Source organism: Chinchilla lanigera, unplaced genomic scaffold (assembly GCF_000276665.1).
Source record: "Chinchilla lanigera isolate Chin_1 unplaced genomic scaffold, ChiLan1.0 scaffold00008, whole genome shotgun sequence".
In the NCBI taxonomy this organism is placed as follows: Eukaryota; Metazoa; Chordata; class Mammalia; order Rodentia; family Chinchillidae; genus Chinchilla; species Chinchilla lanigera.
The window spans coordinates 23435478-23457321 of record NW_004955409.1 but is presented as its reverse complement, the minus strand read 5'-3'; the positions used below and the strand labels follow the sequence as shown (position 1 = coordinate 23457321).

Sequence of the window (21844 nt, the reverse complement as noted above, 5' to 3'; positions counted from 1 at the left end):
GAAACAATTTGGACAGGTTTGGGGATTGGTTTTTTTGTCCTAGAGACTATTTAATGCTATTTCTAATTTTTTTTTTGTTATTTTCAAAGATGTGTGCTTATCCAGGATTTACAAAAATGTTTTGGAATCCAGCTGCACCAAAATTTGCTGTTCCAGAGTCTGTCATGAAGGAAACTGTATATCCACAATATGAGGTAATGTATTGAGTGGGTTTTCTATATTGTTATGTTTGTATAATTGCTTATGACATTAACTTTTATTGTTTCTGCATGTTGTGATCTATTCCATTGATCTTTGAGCCTGTTTTATTGCTAGTACATGCTGTTTCTATCATAGTATCTTTGTAATATAATTTCAGGTCAGGAATTGTGGTACCTCCTGCCTTGCCATTGTTGCCCAGAATTGTTTTTGCTATTCCAGGTCTCTTCTAGTTCCAAATAAATTTTAGGATTACTTGTACTGTTACTACTTTAGAGTCCAGGTTGGTGGCTTTCAGATTGTTCCACCTCATTGCCCCATGGGTTGTCTTTTGGTGAGCTGGAAATCTGGTGTTGCATCTTAAGTGTCTTCTCATTTTCTATTTTTTATTTTTAGTTTAATTCCTCGATTGATGTTTATAAATTGCCTATGATCAGTGGCTTTATTGCTAGGACTTAGAATCCTTGGACAATGACTACTTCTCAGACCTGTCTTGTAGGTGTGAGTGGCTTTTGGGTTTTGAATCTGTTGCAAAACCGTACCTCTTCAGTTTATTAGGAATAAGGAGTTGCTGCCTACTTGGCCCAGCCTCTGATTCTTTGGCACTGGTCTATAGTATTTTTTATGACCCTTAGGCAATCTCAGTCTTGATATAATAGGAAGAACAACTGGTTAGGACAATTTGTCATTTTGGCTAAAGTGGTACAATCAGCAATAACAATAGCATCACGCAACGTAGAAATGACAAATTGAGGTAACAATTAATTTGCAAACCTTTAACCATATGAACTAGATTGATGGTTATATAACAAAATACAAAATGAACCAGAAAATTGTATACAGTAAATATGTCCTCAATATGGCAATTTTACCCTCAGGGGAGAAAATTTAAAAGGGGTTGTGGGAAAACCAGAGATAAAGAGGAGGAGAAAGAGATTAGAAGCAAGGCTGGAGGACAAAGGAAGATCACACACGCTGTGGGAAACTGGGGAAGAAGACAGGAAAGAGAGAAGGAAGAAATAAAAGGAAGAACAGAATAGAACAACAACAAAAAAAAAAACTAGAAACCATGTTCACAGTCATATAAAAACAAGAACAAACAATGAAAAAACCAAAACACAACAAAACAAAAGTGAAAGAGAAAAAAGAAAATAAGGAGAAACACGTCCAGTTCAAGGTCTGTCTCTGCTGTCACTGGTAGAGAAAGTGGGTAGAGTCTAGATCTGCATTGATTAATCCCAGCACACCAGCTGCAGCTTTACAGTGGGGTAGTGCATTATTTGGGTGAGCCTGTACCTTCACTTCCACTGCAGTTCAGGCTTGTTCTGGTCCTTAGGCTAGAACCAGACCCATGAGCCTGCAGCAGTCTGTGCCCCTCCTGCCAGCTTGAACTCGGCTCCCAGCCCCCTCAAACCAGCAATTTCTCTGACTTTCTAGCTCAGCTGGCCCCTCTCTGAGATGGCTCCCTGCCTATTGCCCTCTGTGTGGAACACCTGAACCCAAATAACTCACCAGCCACAGAAGCCCACTGCCTCTGCTGATCCATTCCACTGGTGTGTTTCTCCGCAGAGGCCTCTGGAGTCCCCAGTAATCACCAACCATTTGCAGGTTCAAGCCGTCCCTCCCACACAATGAGTCTGGGCTCAGGGAGAAAGTGCCACCCGCTACCTCCTTCTTTTTCATTGTAGTTTCTCTTTTCCCTCTCCCCATTGGCTTCAGTTCTCACACTAGATCCTTCTTGTGTCCCAGGGATTCACTTCCTTCCTTCCTTCTCTTTCTCACATTGCTATATTCCAGGGTCTGGATACTGTGTCTCAGAGAGGCTGTGTCTCTGATGCTTATCACTAGACCATCTTCGTGGAAGTCCCTTTCTAGTATGATTTTGTAGTTTCAGTTTAAAAGTATTTTGTCTTTTGTTAAATTATCATTATTTAATTGTTCCATTTCTAATGCCAAGGCCTATTAAGTACTTAAGAAGTTGTATAAGTAGCATTTCTTGTAGTAAAAGTTTAAATAATAAAGATGTATATGGCATAAAGAACATTTTTCACCTTTAACAGTGCTCTCCAGGTCTCTTCTTCCTGAAGCTAACCACTTTTAAATGCATTCTGTGTACATATTCAAACATTTTTATCATATATGTCATGCAAATTAATGTTTTTGCACATATGAATCATAATTTATATTATTATGCATTTTATTTTTAAAAATATACTTGAACATATATATTTGCACACATATTTTTCTGTTTGGAATTCCTGTGCCAAGTGTATGTATATTTGAAATCTTGAAAGATTAGTATGGATATTTACATTTCTCTATTTTTTTAAGTGTCAAGTAATCTTTCCATTTACTTCAGAAAAAACATACAAAATAATACAAAATATTTAAAAGGATTGCTCTAATGTAAAAGATTGGTAAATACTAATTTGCATAAGTGGGTGTAGCATCCATGGGAATATGATGCTCACTTCTCTTTCAAGAGAATCTTCTAAGTGGAGGACTCTTGACTGCCAGCCACCATGGTATTCACTTCAAGGCTATGCTTCTTTGATCTGCTCCCAGCCCGTGACTAAACACAAGCTTGATCATAGAGCTGATCCATTTCTGCTTGATGTGGGATTGCTTTGGCTCAAGACCTTCTATTTGCCCAACTGGTTCTTTCTCAGAGCGTCTCCATAGTCTGAAATTCTTTCCACCCAATTCTTTCTCTCTTATCCCTTTTCACATATGTCAGAACTGCATTGTGGTTGGAAGTTTTCTCCTGCATATTCCCTCTCTTTATCCTTTACTGGTGTCGTCTGCTTCTATTTGAACTGACAGTAGAGAGTGTGTTAGATGTCTACAATGCTTTTGAAACTATGTGTTTGCTTATAACAAACATGCATGGATTTTTCCATCTCTGTTTATAGGAGTGTGAATATAGGGAGTTAAGAGTAGGCAACACTTTCTGAAAAGAGGTACATTGTAGCAAGAGTAGGATTAGTGCGAATTGGTGATCATGGAGTAACCCACTAGAAATGAGGTCCAAAACAAGAGTAAGTGCCGGAGGTTGTCCGTTCTTCCTGTTAAGGAGAAAAAGGGTCTAACAATACTTTCCAGCTGGAGCTAACTCAGGCGTATTAGTTCTATTCATAGGAATGGAATCAGACTTTCCTTTAAAGATTTCTGCTTCCTTACAATGGGAAGTGGTATTTAGATATTTTAAAAAATTGTTTGCTCCAAGTTTTAAAATAAATTTAACTTATATTTTGTGACTACTAGAGTTTTATCCTGCTGGTTATGATTTCAACTGTGTCTTCTTTTTCATTTTTTATTTTTCATTTTATTTATTTATTTATTTATTTTTTTGTCTTTTTGAGACAGGGTCTCGCTATGCAGTTCAGGTTGGCCTTGAGATCACTTTGTAGCCCAGGCTGGTCTTGAACTCACAACGATCCTCCTGCCTCAGCCTCCTGAGTGCAGGGATTACAGGCATGCACCACCACACTCAGCTGTGCCTTCTTTTTTACCCTCTTATGATTTTGACTGTGACTTCTATTTTCTCCTCTAACTTCTTTTCCTATATTTATCTCTAAAGAAACAGCATGACTTAAGTAATCAGGAATCTACCAGGCTGTCAAATTTAGGTCCTCTAGTTGTTTCTGTGTGTCCCAGTCATTGACTATAAAATGAATTTAATAATCATTATTATCGTAGCAGTTTATTCTTACAACAATAAATATATCCATTTTAAAACTTAGTTGCCTAATAGAATTCAAAGTTAAGGATATTAAGGACATTTTCATACCAATTTATAATTAGAATACTTGCTTGTATTTGAAAATGAATAGTCACTTAATGATAATAAATCCAGATGATACGTCTTATTCATAATCCTAATATTGATATCCTAAGTAATCTCATTGCTGACCTATGAGAATCATGTGATCAGTGATCTCTCCTAAGATTAAGGATACCCAAAATAGTATAGAATTACTCATTTGGCTAAAGGCCAGTGCTGAAGACAAATTGTAGGTTTTGGTCAAATACTAAGGCTATAGCTGAATTTTAATCCATTTTTTTGTTTTTGTTTTTATTTGTTTTTATTTTTTTATTTTAGAAATAAAAGGAGGAAAATATTAACAGACCGACAACATTTTACAAAATAGCATAGGATCAGTACAGACATTACAGAGTTTAATCCATTTTTGGAAAGTGTTTTCTAGTATTCTGTCCCTTACATAGGCTTTTTTAAAATTTTGATAAAATTATTGTACTGTGAAGTAACAATGACCATAGGTATGTAAAAAGTATTCTACAATGTAATTTAAATTGTTATTTTTTAATCACAGAGGATTCAAGGAAGCAGAATTTTAACTAAGAAATTTTTAAGTGACAGCATGGAAAATCTCATTGTGTATGATAACAGAAATCTTCAGGTATGTATGATTTTTGTTTTAAAGTGTGGGTTGGGGTGTTACTATGTCTGTGTACAGTTCAGAGATTATCTCTAGTAATTCCAAAAATTACTAAGTGATAACTTCTTTATTTTGGGAAATGGCTTAGACCAGTTAATATATTGATAGAGAATATATTTCTTTATGTGTCTTTATCACACTCAGAGGACAGTATTCATTAATCAATAGGAAAATATTCTCTGTGAGTTTTTCTTAAAATTTCCAATTTTTCTGTGCATTCTTCCCTATGCATGATGGAGTGGTTAATGGAACCGGTTTATGAGCCTTTTGAAAAAATGGGAAAGATGATTATGGCCATGTAGTAGAATAAAACTCATTGCCCTTGTGGGGCGATTAGTTGCACGCATACTCATGTCTTTAGTATCACGAAAATGTATCTGTTTATCAAGTAATAAGCATTATTAGTGAGATAGGAAATAGTGACTGAAGGAAGAGTCATAACACTTATATCACTGGTTTATTAATGTCCTAAACTTTATAGGTAACATGAAATAATTTTGTTTTTCTTGCATTAGTGCTTGATGATATCTTGAGGTGATGAATGCCACATAGTAGGGAGATTTAGGGCCCAGAAACAAATGAAACCCCTTTTCTGGTCAGCTAATTAGGTTACATATGTTTCTATGCATCCTCCCTCTTTCCCCCATACAGAGGGGGAACATGTACTCTTTTTTGGAGAGAGCTAGTAATATTTTTCATGTGGTCACCATTTTGCTGCCTTCTCTGTAGCACTTCTCAGATAGTCATCCTTATGTATATGTGATCATTTTCTTCCTCACTTTCTTGAGGTCACACATTCACATTTACTGTTTTACCCCCAGGACTTGAGCAGTGACTGTCACTTAAAATAGTTGAACCAAGAAGCAACGCTTTCTAGATTTGCAAGCAATGTGCACTTTCTAGCTTGCACCTCTCACATATTCTGAGTTTTAGTAGCTGCTCTTTCCGATCTATTTTGCTATAGTTTTGCAACGCAGGTATGATTATGTCACTCATGTCTCCACGAACTTAGTAACTCCTCCTACCAAATAAAATGAAGACAGAGTGCCTAACTCAAACTCCTTCTCTGACCTCAACTGTGTTTTGTTTTCTTCCATTATACTTATACCTCTGTGTAAGCTCCATGAACCCCATAGTTTGCACCTTGCCTGTATCAGAGTCCTTGTGGACTAAGATTGCTGTCACTTTGACATTTCTCAGTGTTTGCTGAAAGTGGTCCCTTGGCCTGCTTTGTTCTCGACCCCTTCTCAGTCTGTGGGAAGACTGCTGCCTTCGCACAACCCTGGTGCTACCTGCTCATGGTGCTCTATCTGAGTTCCTACCTGTTGAGAATTCCTTTCTCCTTACATTCTGTTTGCACCCAATTCATGCCATTTTTACAGTCATTCCACAGTTGCTTTGGCTTAAAGACATACGTTTATTGTGTTTTACACTATTACAGTGTCTGAGGGCATGGAGCTTAGCCTTTTCTTTGTACTTTTCAGTCTGAATGGTATTGCTTTCCAGTTCTGCTAAGATAGTAGCACTAGTCTTGGTGCCATTATAGTAAGTGGTCGTATTTGTGTGTGCTCCCTGAAGTTGTAAAACATCAGCTCATAATAGAGGTAACTGATAAGGGGACAGTGGCTGCCCAAGGTCCCACTGGGGCAGCCCCATGGCTCAGCATATTTATGGCCCATTCACAAACGTCTGCACCACTTCTATTAACTGGGAAGCTTTGCTCTATAGCACTGTGCACGTTGCAGGTGCTTGGATGTTTGTTCTTTCAAGTTGAATTTTAGGATTAGGGAAATTTTTATTGTTGTACAGTTTGCTAAGTTAATTGGTGGATTTCAAGTTCTGTTGTCCTCTATGATGCTAGTGACTTCAAAATCAGTAAGAAACGACATTTTAATGATTACTTTCGTATTGCACTAATTTACATAAACAATTATTATTAGCACACCGTCACATGGTATTTTAGTTTGCCAAGTAGTGCTCTGGTTAATGTATATTTCTCATTTGATTATTTCACAGTCTTTCTTACTAAGAAAATGTGTATCGCTTGAAAATATCCAGAGTTTCCATTGTCAACATTCAACACAACTGAAGGTATTATAACATCAGTTTTTACTGTCCAAAAAATTTATATTTCTAACAATAATAATCACTTAATGCTTGCTTTATTTATTTGTTTGTTTATTTATTTATTTTTAAGACAAGGTCTTGCTATGTAGTGTGGGCTGGACTTGGAATCACTCATGTGGCTCAGGCTGGGCTCTAACTCATGCAAATCCTCCTGCCTCAGCCTCCTGAGTGCTGGGATTACAGACATGTGCCACTGTACCCAGTAATTTATGCCTTTTTAAAAGCACATAGATATATTCTGCACTCTATTCCTGATTCTAATTGCCTTTTCAGTTGAATATAGTTTCAAGAGCGGAGGCATAAAGTAAGTCAAGGATGGTCAGTATTTCTGTTGTAATTTAGCACATCTTAAATACTTAAATAGCTTACATGCGGTTGCTCTGTTTGAAACTCAGGTCAGGCAGGGAATAATAAAAAGCAATAGAAAGGATTTATCCTTTGTTATTAATATCAGAGTTTCAAAAATTATGTATAATTGTTACCACTTATTTGTAATTATGAATATTATACTAGTAAATAGCAATGTAATTAAATATTAGGCTGATTCTATAATTATTAGATAAACTGAATAATAGAATAGGACTCTGTTACTGTTACTTAATCTTACAAATAGTGTATTGAAAGTTAATATACAGCATATGTGAATAATAATTTTATTTAGAAGTTCAATGTTAGTGCTTTTGAAAATAGATCCAAATTGATTTAATTTTTTAAGCAGTTGTATGTTTTTTTTTATTAAGCTTATTGGTACAATTTAGATATACACGATGATCATAGGGAATTTATACCTGTACATCATACATCTTGATTCCTGTTTTTTTTCTCAGTCACCTCCCCTCCCTTCAACTCCTCTTTCCCTTATTTGCAAAGCTTTGTTTCTATTTTATCCTTTTTATATCACTTTTACTTTTCCTTTCATTCCTATTTCAAAATATCCAATGTATATTTTGGTCCTTATTTACTCTTTCAATTTCTCATACCAGGGAGACAATGTGATATTTACACATGTGTGTCCCATTTATTTCACTTAAGAATATGGTCTCAAGGTGCATCCTTTTAGCTAGAAGTGCCTCATTTATCCTTCTTTAGGGCTGTGTAGTATTCCATTGTATAAAAAAATTTTTTTTTTATACATTCTTCAGTTGAAGGACATTTAGGTTGTTTCCAAGACTTAGCTATTACAAACTGTGTAGCTATAAACATGGGTACACATATATCACTGTGGCATGATATTTTTAATTCTTCTGGGAAAATACCCAGAAGATGAATAGATGAGTCAAATGTAATGTCCAATCCTAATTTTTTCGAGGAATCTCCATACTGATTTCCACAGTGGTTGCACCAGTCTACACTCTCAACAATAGTGGAGAGTGTTTCTTTTTTTTAATAGCACCTCCAATACTGTTATTGTTTGATTTCTTGATTCTAGCCATTTTTTTTTGAGTGAGATGAAGTCTCAGCATTATTTTAATTTGAATCTCTCAAATGACCAGTGATGCTGAACATTTTTTTCATGCATTTATTTGCTGTTTGTATTTCTGTAGTTGAGAAGTGTATATTCATCTCAGATGCACATTTTTGGACTAAAGTGGGGTCTGATTATTTCAATTCTTTATATGTTCTAGATATTAGTCTTTTACCTGAGGGACAACTGGCTAAAAGTTTTTCCATTTGTGGTTTGTATTTTTACCTTCTTTTGATTTCTTTTGCTGTGTAAAAGTTTTTTGTTAATATAATGATACTCCAGTTGTTGCTTCTTTGTAGTACTTTCTGTGTGATTAGTGTTTTGTTCGTGAAATCTTTGCCTATTTATGTCTTCAAGAGTTCTACCTATTCTCTCTTCCAGCAGATTTAGTGTTTCTGTTTTAATATTTATATATTTTATCCATTTTAATTTTAGTTTAGTGCATGGTGATAGACATGGGTCTAGTTTTAATTGTCAGCATGGGGAAAGCCAGTTTTTTTCTGGACCATTTATCAAAAGACTCTTTCTTCCAGGGAATGTGTTTGGCCACTTTGTCAAAGATTAAGTGGTTGAGTATGTTTGGAGTTGTTTTTGTATCTTTTAATCTGTTCCACTGATCAAGTTTTTGTTTTTGCCAGTACTGTGCTGTTTTTATCACAGTAGCTTTGAAGTATAATTTCAGGTGAGGGATTGTGATGCCCCCTACCTTGACTTCGTTGCACAGAATTGCTTTTGCTATTCTAGGTCTCTTCTGGTTCTAAATGAATTTTAGGAAAGTTTTCCCTATTTCTGTGATGTATGCCAATAGTATTTTGATTGGCATTGCATTAAATCTGTGTAACAATTTTGAGATTATAGCCATTTTCACAATGTTGATTCTTCCTATTAGCAAAGGAATGCTTTTTCTGCATATATTTTGAGATTATATCCATTTTCACAATGTTGATTCTTCCTATCTATTAGCAAAGGAATGCTTTTTCTGCATCTTTGAGATGACCATGTGATTTCACTCTATTGATATTATGTATTGCCTCTATTGATTTGCATATGTTGAATCATCCCTGAATCTCTGGGATGAATCCTACTTAGTCATGGTGTATAATCTTGTTGATGACAGGCTGTATTCTGTTTGCCCAAATCTCATTGAGGATTTTTGCCTCTGTATTCATTAAGGAGATTAGCTTGTAGTCATCTTTTCATCTTTCTCTGGTTTTGGTATCGGGTTAATACTTGCCTCTTGTAATGATTTTAGGAGTACTGCTTCCTTTTTAGTTTCATTAAAGTTTCATCAGTAGTGACATTAGATCTTCTCTAAATTTCTTGTAGAATTCATCAGGATCTGGGCTTTTCTTTGTTGGGAAGTTTTATTTTATTTATTTATTTATTTATTTATTTATTTTTTTTCTGGTACTGGGAACCAAACTCACAACCTTGCGCTTGCCAGGCAGGTGCTGTGCTGCTGAGCTAAATCTCTAGCCCTGTTGGAAAGTTTTAAATTACATTTTCAATTTCATGTGGTGTTATTTAGAATTTTTATATTTTTTATTCAAATTTGGCAATTCACATGTATCTCAGAATTTGTCCATGTTTTCTCTATTTTCCATTTTATGAGAATACAGGTTCTTGAAGGAGGTATTGATGATCTGAAGGAAGTCTACAGGGTCTGTTGTGACTTCACCCTTTTCATTCCTAATTGCGTGAATTTGAGTCTTTTCATTCCTCTGTTTGATAAGGTTGGCTAAGGGTCTTTTAATTTTATTTAATCTTTCAAAGAACCAACTCTTTGATTCATTGATTCTTTGTATTGTTTTCTTAGTCTCAATTGCATTAATTTTTGCTCTTATCTTTTTAATTTCCTTCCAAGTACAAGCCTTGGATTTGATTTATTCTTCTTTTTCTAGAAGTTTTATATTCAACGTTAAGTTGTTTATTTGAACTCGCTGTATATTCCTGATTTGAGAATTTACCACTGTAAATTTCCCTCTTAGGACTGCTTTCGTTGGGTCCCATAAGTTCCAATATGTTGTATTGGCATTATCATTTAATTGTAGATAATTGTTTAATTTCTTTAATTTCCTCTGTGACCCGTTCATTGCTCAGTAGAGTGTTATTTAATTTCCACACGTTTGTTTGGTTTCTTTTGCCATTAGTATCTATTTTCACTGCACTGTGGTCAGATACAATATATAGCATAATTTTAATTCCTCTGCATTTACTTAAGCATGTTCTATGTGCTAGTATGTGATCTGTTTTGGAGAACATCTCATGCACAGCTAGGTAGGGAAAGCCCGGGGTTGCTCCTAGAGCTGTGTACAGTTGGCTCCTCCCTGACCTTACACAGCTTCCTTCCACACCACTGACTCCTCTTACACACTGGTCACTGGGCAGGAGAAGTGTGCTTGTCCTGCTGCAGGCTAATGCTGCTTGCTTGCTTATGCCACTACCAAAGCTGCTGTGCTGGTTGCAGACCAGGCGTACACTTCCAGCCCTTTGTATTTAGGGTTAAGACCGGCTTTTGGTGGCTGCCAGAGCAGAGTCTAGTTGGTCCCAGCTCCTTCTTCTCAGCAGAATTCTCCTTAATCTGCTTCTCACCTGCTGGCACTGTACTGCGGTTAGATGGTTCTTCCCTCATTGCACTGTGGGACTTTGGCAGTTAAGCAACCTGGAACTCTTCTGCTGCTGGAGTTCACAGTGAGACTTTTGAAATAAAATGGTGGCCCCAGCCTCTTGCTTCTGTCCTGCATGCCTGTGTGCTGGAGCACAGTACCAGTTCGCCTTACTCACCAGCCACTGTCTCTGCATGGCCCCTTGGGAAACAGTGAATTGTAATCTCACTCCTGCCTCAGGCTTTCCCACATGGCTGGGCTGCTGGTCGCGCCTGCAAACTGATTTTAATAGAATAAGATAGTATAATAGTTTTTACTCATTTTACCAAGTTTTTGCATCAAGAGTAGAACATCTACTTTATTTGGATATGTAGAGGTCATTCTCTCAAGTAAAAATATATAAAATAATAATTAATATGTATCTGTTTTGTAGTGTGTATATGTAGCTAATGAACAATCACATGGCCAGATTTCTGTGCATGCTTTAACTAAACCCACCATTAACGTTGTTTTTTGGTTTTTTTCACCATTAACTTTGTAATTTGACTTTTCAGTAATCTTAAGAATATATGATTTAAGCAAATATCAAAATGTCCAAAATACGTTAATTGTAACTGTAACTGAATTAATTTTAAAAGAAGAACAATTTATATATCTGTTTTTCTTTATTAAGAGAGCAAAATCCACAGTTGAATTGAGTAAGGAAGAGGCTATCACACCAATAGAAATCAAGGATGATACGCAAAGCAACATAAAAACAATGATGTTCCAGAGAACAAAGGAGTTGGAGCACCAGCTAGCTAAGCAAAACAAAGCCGAAGAGCCTCCTACCCCTGTGAGAGAAAGTATAGATGACATCTTAGACAACATTCAGGAAGAATTCAGTTCAAAAGATCTGCCACTCTCTCTCATTGAAGCATCAAAACAAGCAGGCATTACTTACATTGTTTATCCCAAGAAAAAAAAGAAATGGAAGAAAGGACTGAAATCTGAAAAATTTACAATTGTGTGTGAAGAGTTATCTAAACCTCCAAACATGATTACAAGGTGTGTTCAAATGGTGTTTTATTTTTATAGCTTAAGAAATGTGTTGTGGTTTTGGCCCTAATTTTTAATTTCACCCAGTGAACTTGGTCCTTTTTTCAGCACTGAGCACCTGCAGAACTAAAGGATCAAGCCCTCATTTAAAAAATGTATGGATGTTTCATAGTATAAATATGTGAATGGTTCAAAATATAAAGTGGGGTGTCATTTAAAGATGTAAAATAAGACAACAATTTGATGGATAGAAAAGGCTTCCAATAGAAAGAAAAAAATCTAACTTGTTTATTACAGTAGGTTGGTACAAAAACTAACCCTTGCTCCAAACAAATATCACCTGTTCAAAAATCAGATTGCTGGAGCTTACCCATTTTCAAATTATAAATTTTTATTGAATTGAGTAAAGAATATAGGCAACCATTCTTTTTTGGTATGCTGTGACCTTTCTTCATGGATAAACCCACAAAAATACTTCTCTCCTTACCTGGAGGTAATCGTTGTTTGCATGTTTAAAAATATGGAGGGACCTAACATAATAAGAACTGAAATTCCATTCATGTTCAAGTTGCAATGTTTAGTACGTACTTTTCTCATAACAAGAGTATCTCTATAGTACAAATAGTTTCCAAAAAAGCTGTGGGATTTATTTCTCTTTAGGTGTCTCCAAATGTATAGAATTCACTAACCATGTCTTTTTGAAAAGTTGTCACTTTTCTGGTGATATGAAACATATCTTTTTTGTTTTGTACTTTTATTTTAAAGAGGCTAGTAAAAAAACAAGAGAACAATAGCAAAATACCAACATGAGCGACATAAGCAAAAAGAAGCAAGAATATTAAAAATGATACAGAAGTATTTTTGTGGGTTTCAAAACAAAATGATAGAAATTAACAGTGGTTGTTATATTACATAAGATTATCTTCAACTAAGTTGTCAGATTACCACATGTAAGAATGGAAGATTGTTCAAACCATTAAGGAGAATAAAAAAATTATTAAATAAAACATTAGAGACAATACAGAGTTTCACTAAAGAAGATGATAGGAATTCACCAATGGTTGTTCTGTTGCATATTGTTGTCTTCAAATCATTTATTCCGATTACCAGATATAAGCATGCAAAATTAGTCAAAATATAAAAAATTTTAAGCATTAACTGTTCCTTTCAATAAACCAGCAGACATCAGCAGTACAGTTATCATAGCTGTCCTTCTATATATATAACTTTTTTTTTTTTTGCTGTCCTTCTTTCTTCCTTATTCTTCTTTCCTTCTTCCCACTTGTTCCTTCCCGGAGCAATTTCTTTCCCTTTCATATCATCTATTGTATGTTTTTGGTTTTATTTACTCTTTCAGGTTCCTAAACCGGGGAGACAATATGATGTTTTACGCATGCAGGTCTGATTTATTTGACTTATGAGTCTGGTCTCTAGTTGCATCCATTTACCTACAAAAGCCTCAAGTTTATCTTTTTCAATAGCTGAGTAATACTTCACTGTATAAAATACCACATCTTTTTTATCCACTCCTCAGTTGATGGGCATTTGGGTTGTTGCCAAGATTTAGCTATAACAAATTGTGCTGCTATAAACATGGGTGCACATATATCGCTATGGTATGATGTTTTTAACTCTTTTGGGAAAATAACCAGAAGGGGAATAGCTGGGTTAAGTGGGACTTCTAATTCTAGTTTTTTGAGGAATCTCCAAACTGATTTCCACAGTGTTTTCACCAATCTACACTCCCACCAGCACTGGAGAAGGGTTTCTTTTTCCCTACAGCCTCTCCAACATTTGTTATTGGTTGATTTCTTAATGATAGCCATTCTTTCCAGGATGAGATGGAATTTCAGTGTTGTTTTAATTTGCACTTCTTCAACGACTAATGATGTTGAACATCTTTTTCATGTATTTATTTTCCATTAGTATTTCTTCATTTGAGAAGTGTGTATTCATCTCAGATGCCCATTTTTGGATTGGGTCTTTGAATTTGGGGGTTTTATGTTTTTTTATTCTTTATATGTTCTAGATAGAAGTCCTTTGTCTGAGGGGCAGTTGGCTAAACTTTTTTCCCAATTTGTGGATTTTATTTTTACTCTGTTGGTGATTTCTTTTGATGTGCAAAAACTTTTCAATAAAATGAGATCCTAGTTGTTGATATTCTGAAGTATTTCCCATGCAGTTTGCTTTTTGTTCATGAACTCTCTGCCTACTCCTATATCCAAGATTTTTACTTACTTTCTCTTCCAGTAGATTTAGTGTTTGTGTTTGAATATTTAGATCCTTGATCCATTTTGACTTTAGTTTAGTGCATGGTGATAGACATGGGTCTTGTTTTAATCTTTGACATGTGGAAAGCCAGTTTTTCCAGCACCATTTATTAAAGAGGCTATCTTTCTTCCAGTGAACATATTTGGCCCCTTTGTCAAAGGTAAGGTGGCTGAGTGTGTTTGTACCTATGTCTGCATCTTCTAATCTGTTCCATTGATCTTTAGATTTTCTTTTTTGCCAGTACCATGCTGATTTTATCACAGTAGCTTTGTAGTATAATTTCAAGTCAGGGATTGTGATGCCTCCTGCCTTTCCCTTGTTGCTCAGGACTGCTTTTGCTCTTCTATGCCTTTTCTGGTTCCAGATGAATTTTAGGAATATTTTCTCTAGATCTGTGAGGTATTCCAATGGTATGTTAATTGGGATTTCATTTAGTGTATACAACAATTTTGTGAGTGTGGCCATTCTCACAATGTTAGTTTTTCCTATAAATGAACAAGGAATATCTTTCCATTTTATGAAATCCTCTTCAATCTCTTTTTTCAGAGAACTGTAAGTTTCACCATATAGACCTCTACTTCTTTTGTTAGAATAATCCCTAAGTATTTCATCTTTTTAGATGCTATTGTGAAAGGTGTGGTTTCCCCAATTTCTCTGTGAGTTTGTTGTTTGTGTACAGGAATGCTATTGATTTTTGAGTTTTGCCTTTGTATCCAGCTGTGCTACTGAATTTGGTTATTAAATCTGTGAGCCTTTTGGTGGAGTTTTAGGGGTCTTCTATGTAGAGTATCATGTCATCTGCAAATAATGACAATTTCATTTCTTCCTTTCCTATCCTTATTCCTTTTATTTCTCTGTCTTGTCTGATTGCTCTAGCTAGTATTTCCAGAACTATATTGAATAGGAGTGGTGACAGTGGCCATCCTTGTCCTGTTCCTGATTTCAAGTGAAAGTTTTCAATTTTTGACTATTTAGTATGATGTTAGCCATTGGTTTGTCATAGATGGCTTTGATCAGATTGAGGTAAAGATCATCTGTACCTATTTTCTGTATGGTTTTTATCATGAAGGAATGTTGGAATTTATCAAAAGCTTTTTCTTCATAGATGGATCATGTGATTTTTGTCTTTGGTTCTGTTGAAATGGTGTATTACATTAACTGATTTGCATATATTGAATCATCCCTGCATTCCTGCGATGAATCCCACTTGGTTGTGGTGTATAATCTTCTTGATGATTTGTTGTATTCTGTTTACTAGTATTTTATTGAGAACCTTTGCATCTATACTCATTAAGGAGGTTGGACTTTAGTTCTCTTTTTTGGTTGGATCTTTCCCTGGTTTTGGTATTAGGGTAACACTTGCCTCCAGGAAAGATTGGGGAGAATTCCTTCCCTTTCAATTTCATTAAAGAGTTTGAGAGGAATTGATGTTAAATCTTCTCTAAATTTCTTGCAGAATTCAGCTGTGAATCCATCAGGACCTGGGCTTTTCTTCATTGGCAAGTTTTTTATTACATTCTCAATTTCATTGGCTGATCTTGAGTTATTCAGGATTTTTATATCTTCTTCATTCAGCTTTGGTAATTTATATGTATCTACAAATCTGTCCATTTCCTCTGTGTTTTCCATCCTATGAGAGTAAAGATTTTTGAAGTAAGTTTCGATGATCTTCTGAATTTCTATAGGATCTGTAGTGATTTCACTCCTTTCATTCCTTATTGCTTGTATATCGGTTTTTTCTTTTTTGATAAGGTTTGCTAGGGGCTTATGTATTTTATTGTTTCTTTCAAAGAACCAACTGTTCAACTCATTAATTCTTTATATGGTGTTTGTAGTTTCCATTGCATTTATTTGTGCCCTGAGCTTTGTAATTTCTTGCCTTCTCTGGGCTTTGGGTTTGACTTGCTCTTCTTTTTCTAGAAGCTTGAAGTGCAGCATAAGATTGTTTATTTGTGCCCATTGTGTTTTTCTGAGGTGAGAATTCACTGCTATAAATTTCTCTTCGGGGACTGCTTTCATTGCATCCCACAGGTTCCTGTAAGTTGCATCTACATTTTCATTTGATTGTAAATAGTGTTTAATTTGATGCTTGAATTCATCTGTGACCAATTGGTTGTTCAGGAGTGTGTAATTTAATTTCCATGTGTTTATGGAGTTTTTGTGATTTCTTTTGTCATCAATTTCCAGTTTCATTGCACTATGGTCTGAGAGTATGCATGGGATAATTTCAGTACTTTTGCATTTACTTAAGCATGTTCTGTGTGCTTGCATATGGTGTATTTTAGAGAATGTCCCATGTGCAGCTGAGAAAAATGTGTATTCTTATGCTGTTGGGTGGAACATCCTGTAAAGGCCTATTAAATCCATTTATTCACAAGTTTGGTTTAGTTTTGTTATTTCTTTGCTGATTTTTTGTCTAGTTGATCTATCCCTTTGTGACAGTGGGGTGTTCAAGTGCCCTGTTAAGATTGTATTGCTGCTTATGTCATTTTTCACGTCTGTTAAAATTTGTCTTATATAGTTGGATGCTCCTGTATTTGGTGCATAGATGTTAAGGATTCTTATCTCTTCCTCTTGAAGTTTTCCCCTAACCAGTATATAGTGACTGTTTTTATCTCTTTTGATTGTTCTTGGTTTGCAGTTTACATTGTCTACAAACAGAATAGCTACACCCACTTTTTTCTGGGTTCCTGTCATGTGGAGCATTGTTTTCTATCCTTTAATTTTCATTCTGTGAATGTCCTTTTGAGTCAAATGTGTTTCTTGTATATAGCATATTGTTAAATTTTATTTCTTGATCCACTCTGCCAGTCTGCTTCTTTGGATTGGTGAATTGATACCATTTACTTTGATTGTTATAACTGATATGTATTGGCTTATCTTTGTCATGTTATTTTCCTGCTGTTGGTTCCGTCTTTCTTCCTCTGTTTAATTGCTTGCTCTGCTTGGTGGTTCCTTTCTGTTGTTCCTTTCTGAGTCCCCAAGGCTGCTGACTCTGTCTGAGGTTCAGCTCAGCTCCCATGGGGGTGCAGGTGGTAATAGGAGGGGGCACCAAGGCCCCAGAAGGTGTCCAGGGCTCCACCTGCCTCACATGCTGGTCAGGGAGGCACTGAGGTGGCTCACTGGGGTTCCTGAAGATGTCCAAGGTTCAGCCCAGCTCCCATGGGAATACCGGGAGTGCAGGGGATGGCCACCAAAGCCCCAGAAGGTGTTCGGGACTCTGCCTGCCTCACATGCTGGCAGGGACAGCTCACCTGGATTCCTGAAGATGTCTGGGATTCAGCCCAGCTCCTATGGGAATGCAGAAACATATGTTTTTGGAAAGTAGTCACTTTCCTGGTGATAAGAGAACAAAAATGTTTTGTTCAATTTATTATTGCAAAGTGTTAGCTGGCTCTGCAGAAGGGTTTACTATGTTCTGTTGTGATTGCTGACTTAATCTGTCTGAGAAGACTGGGGAATAATACTTCATAACTTTGAAGGACACAGTAGAACACAAGCCAGGCAGGAAAATATCTCCCAAATGCCAAGTTCTTCATGTGCTATGGGTTTAAGTCTGGCGTGCATCAAAAGTGGCATCTGGAAGCATTTTTTGTTGATACATTCTTAGCAGATTTGGGGCAAAGTTTTCTAAATGATGAATGTTTTAGATGAGAAACAAAAGTTTCTTTACATATTTTTGATTTTTTTGTTGATTGCAGAGTATTATGAACTTCCCCCATTCTAATAAATGATATAGTGCCATTTAGGCTATGACCTAGGTGACTTCTATCTAACTATAATGGCACATGGGACAGTGCTTCTGAAGAATGTTTTATTGCCCACAGTACAGCAGGATTAACAGGTGGTATTTATTCAGGACAATATATTAGTGCAAATTTCTTACTTTCTTTATAAAATTTTTAATTTAATCCTTTGTCCGAGAAATACTTGTCAAAAAGTTTTTCTTGCTCTGGAGGTTGGTTATCTCTTCACCCTGTTGATTGTTTTCTTTGCTGTGCAGAAGTTTTTAAAATTTGAGTATAATCTCATTTGTTGATTTTTGGTGCTATTTCTTGTGCAATTGGGGTTCTGTTCGGAAAGTCCTTGCCTGCATCTATGAGTTTTAGAGGTTTACCTAATGTGTCTTCCAGAAAGTTCAGTATTTCTGTTTTAACATTTAGTTTTTGTTCCATTTTGATTTTAAATTATTACATAATGAAAGATATGGATCTAGAGTCAATCTTCTGCATGTGAATAGCCAGTTTCTCCAACATCATTTATTAAAGAGGCATTTCTCCTATGTATGGTTTGTTTCCCTTGTCAAAAATCAAACAGCTGAATTTCCTGAGGTTGTTTCTGCCTCCTTTATTCGGTTCTGTTGATCCACATGTCTGTCTTTGTGCCTATACCATGCTGTTTTTATCACTATAGCTTTGCAATATAACTTCAAATCTGAAATTTGCTTTTGTTGTCTAAAATTCGTTTTGCCATTCTAGGTCTTTTCTGGTTCCATATAAATTTTAGGATTGTTTTCACTAGTTCTGTGAGGAATGTTTTTGGCATTGTGATTGGAATTTCATTAAATTTATATATCAATTTTGGAGCTATAACCATTTGGACAATATTGATTCTGCTTATCAAGGAACAGGAGATATCTTTTCATTGTGTGATGTCCTCCTTGATCCTTTTGAGAGTACTATAGTTTTCATTATAAAGGTCTTTCACTTCCTTTGTAAGGTTAATTCGTAAATATTTAATTTTTTTTCAGGCTCTTGTGTATGGTAGTATTTTCCTTCTTTCTTGCTTGCTGGTTTCATTAGTGCCATGCAGGATGCTACTGATTTTTGTGTATCGATTTTGTATCCTGCTACATTGTTAAATTTATCAGTTATAGGAGTCTTTGGGTGGATTTTAAAAGATTTTCTGTGTGAAGGTTTATGTTGTTTGAGAATAAGAGTAGTTTGATTTGTTCTGTTCCTATATGTATCCCTTTTATTTCTTTCTCTTGTCTTATTGCTTTGGCTAAAATTTCAAGTAGTTTACTGAATAAGAGTGGTGTTTGTGTACATCCTTGTCTTACTTTTGACTTTAGAGATAAAGCTTTCAGTTTTTCCCCATTTAATATGATATTGGCAATGGGTTTGTCATAAATGTCTTACTAGGTTGAGATAAGTCCCTCTAGATATATTTTCTTCAGGCTTTTAAAAAAATTGTGAATGGATGTTTGCTTTTGTCAAAGTTTTGTTTTCATCTGTTGAAATGATCATGTGATTTTTTGTCCTATTTTCTGGGGAGGGGATCAAGAGATGGAGGGAGGAAAATGGAAGGGCAGAGAAAGAAGATGAGAAAAGAATTTATATGTGTTATGTACATGTGATGACTGTAATCATTGTGTACTGCAAATATGTAGTCATAAAAATAAAAATAGAAGCAAAACAAAAATATTTAATATAAACTAGTTTACCACATAAATATAGATTGGAAATAATTTTTTATTCAGATCAAGTTTGTGGAGTAATTTTAAAGTTATTTTACTTATCTAGTTTTGATTTCTTTTTACTAATCTTAACTTAGTAACTCAGAAATATCCTTATCCTTTTTTGTACCACCTTTAAACTTACTGAATCACAGCCATTCTTGGTTTGTTTACTTTTGGTTAGTATTGAGTTGATAATATCCCTTAGGTATTGCAGGCTGAGCAGGTCCACAATCTCCTGAATGAGTGTATGGTGAAGGCTAAATACAAGAGGCAAGTGGAATGATTTCAGGGCTCCAGGAGGATGAAATCCCTCTCACAGCATTCAAGATTCTCTCCAGGCTAAGACCACAGCCTTCTCTGAATGGCCTGTAGTTATTTAGTTATCAAAAGAAGGGAGGGGAGTACTCAAGAAGAGTGGAACTATTCAAGAATTTCTCCTAGTAAGGTATTATATTAATCCACCCAGGAGTGAGATGCCTGAGGCTGCAGTCTTTATCTAGTTAAGATTGGATCCAGGTGTCCTTGGCTGTGATCCTATTTTATCCTTTGAGGCTTTCTGGCTTCATCCTCCATTACAGGCCTTAATAGGGATTTGTGACTCACAGAGCTTCACTTACTATGAGTCTACTGCTCATCTCCAGACAAGGAGCCTAAGCCTTGCACAGACTCACAAGTAAACATGAAAAGCTGATTGGTTAATTGAAGTCCTGCTCATGGCTGCTTCATAGTGGTCTCCATCAGGTTAAAAGTGGACTGCAACATCACATGTTCTCATATATATAGTCAAACCTTTCTCCCTCCATCTCTTGATCCCCTTCCCATTTGAAAAAGAGCAGTCTCTCTACATCTCACTGTCTTTTATTTTGTTCCTTGTTTGTATTTTGAGTTTCTCATATAAGAGAAAACCATGTGATACTTAAGCTTATGTCTCCACTTTGTTTCACTTAACATTATGGTCTCAAGCTACATCCATTTTTCTACAAAAGACTCAAGTTTATCCTGAAGAAGGCCATTTTAGATGATTAAAGAGCCAGACTCATGCATTTCCTTTTAGTTCTCTGTGGTCTCAGTCCTGGTTCCTGAGCCCATCTTTTAGTTGCTTCATTGCAAAGAGTGGCTGAATGTCCCTGCTCTCTCTACCCAGAAGCAGAGCATCTATTTTCCTCAGTTGTTTTTAGTCTTCCACTATTCCTCTGCTGCAAGCTCTCATATTTTGCCTTTAATTTAGTCGTGTGCTTCTGTAACAGCTAGGAGCAGTTATGTTCCAGCAACAAGGACTATGAACCAGGGACCTGACTATTTGTATTCCAACCCATGTTCAATTAGGTCCTTGATGGCCAGGACAAACCGTTTAATTTCCTTGGCCATTTTTTTCACGTTTGGAGGATAAGGAAGTTATCTACGTGATTTCTGAAGTAACAGCAAGCTCAAAGCTCCCATGGTTCTGGTAGTAAAACTGACCTTATTTTTACACAAACTGCACATTCTGAGCAAAACATTTAAACTGCATGAAACTTCTCCATTTCCTCACATAGTCTGACAGCTCATCTCCAGCTAATTATGTGTACTTATCTTTCAAGTTGACAGCCTAGTTTTCTCATATTGGCAAGTAAAGTAGGATGTTAGCTTAATTTGATTTCTCCAAGTGAAAAACCACGAACTCTACTTCTGGCTATGAAAACATTGATCTAGATTTGCAATACAGGAAAAATGTTTCCCTTTTGATATGGAAATAAATAGCAAGTCCTCTTTTCTGATCATTTAGAAAGATTTGCACTTTAATTTCAGTGGTCTGGGACTTTTCCTTGTAAAAGCTCATTACATTTATTTAGTATAAAAATAATACTATAAAATTGGAAAATACGATAGTGCTCTGAGTAAATTGCAGTGAAAATATTTTTGGATATTTACAAGGGAATGTATTTTAACACATCTGTATGCATATGCATGTATGTAGTTAAAATGTGTGTTTGTGTATCTACATAAAAAGCCTGGAATTAAACACATTGAATTGTTGCAATCATCACAGAGTTGGTGGGTAGGTAGAGAGTTTCAAGTTTTTATTTTATGAACTTCTATGTTATTTGATTTTTTCCAATGCACTTTTATATGTAAGAATCTTGGCCTTAGACCATCTAGCAGTGGACCTACTAACACAAGGACCCATCTTGTGATAATTTTCCTAGAATGCATGGTAGGAGTTTATAAACTTTATAGC

General features: G+C 35.7%; 1 protein-coding gene across 1 annotated transcript in view; it reads left to right on the top strand.

Moving 5' to 3' along the window:
• The window catches only part of Ttc6 (tetratricopeptide repeat domain 6), a gene marked incomplete in the record, with an annotated part of 231700 nt that overhangs the window by 123672 nt on the left and 86184 nt on the right, over positions 1 to 21844 (top strand). The window contains 4 exon segments of the mRNA XM_013510165.1: positions 90 to 194; positions 4533 to 4619; positions 6675 to 6749; positions 11530 to 11903. Of these exon segments, the coding sequence (XP_013365619.1) occupies positions 90 to 194; positions 4533 to 4619; positions 6675 to 6749; positions 11530 to 11903 (641 nt within the window).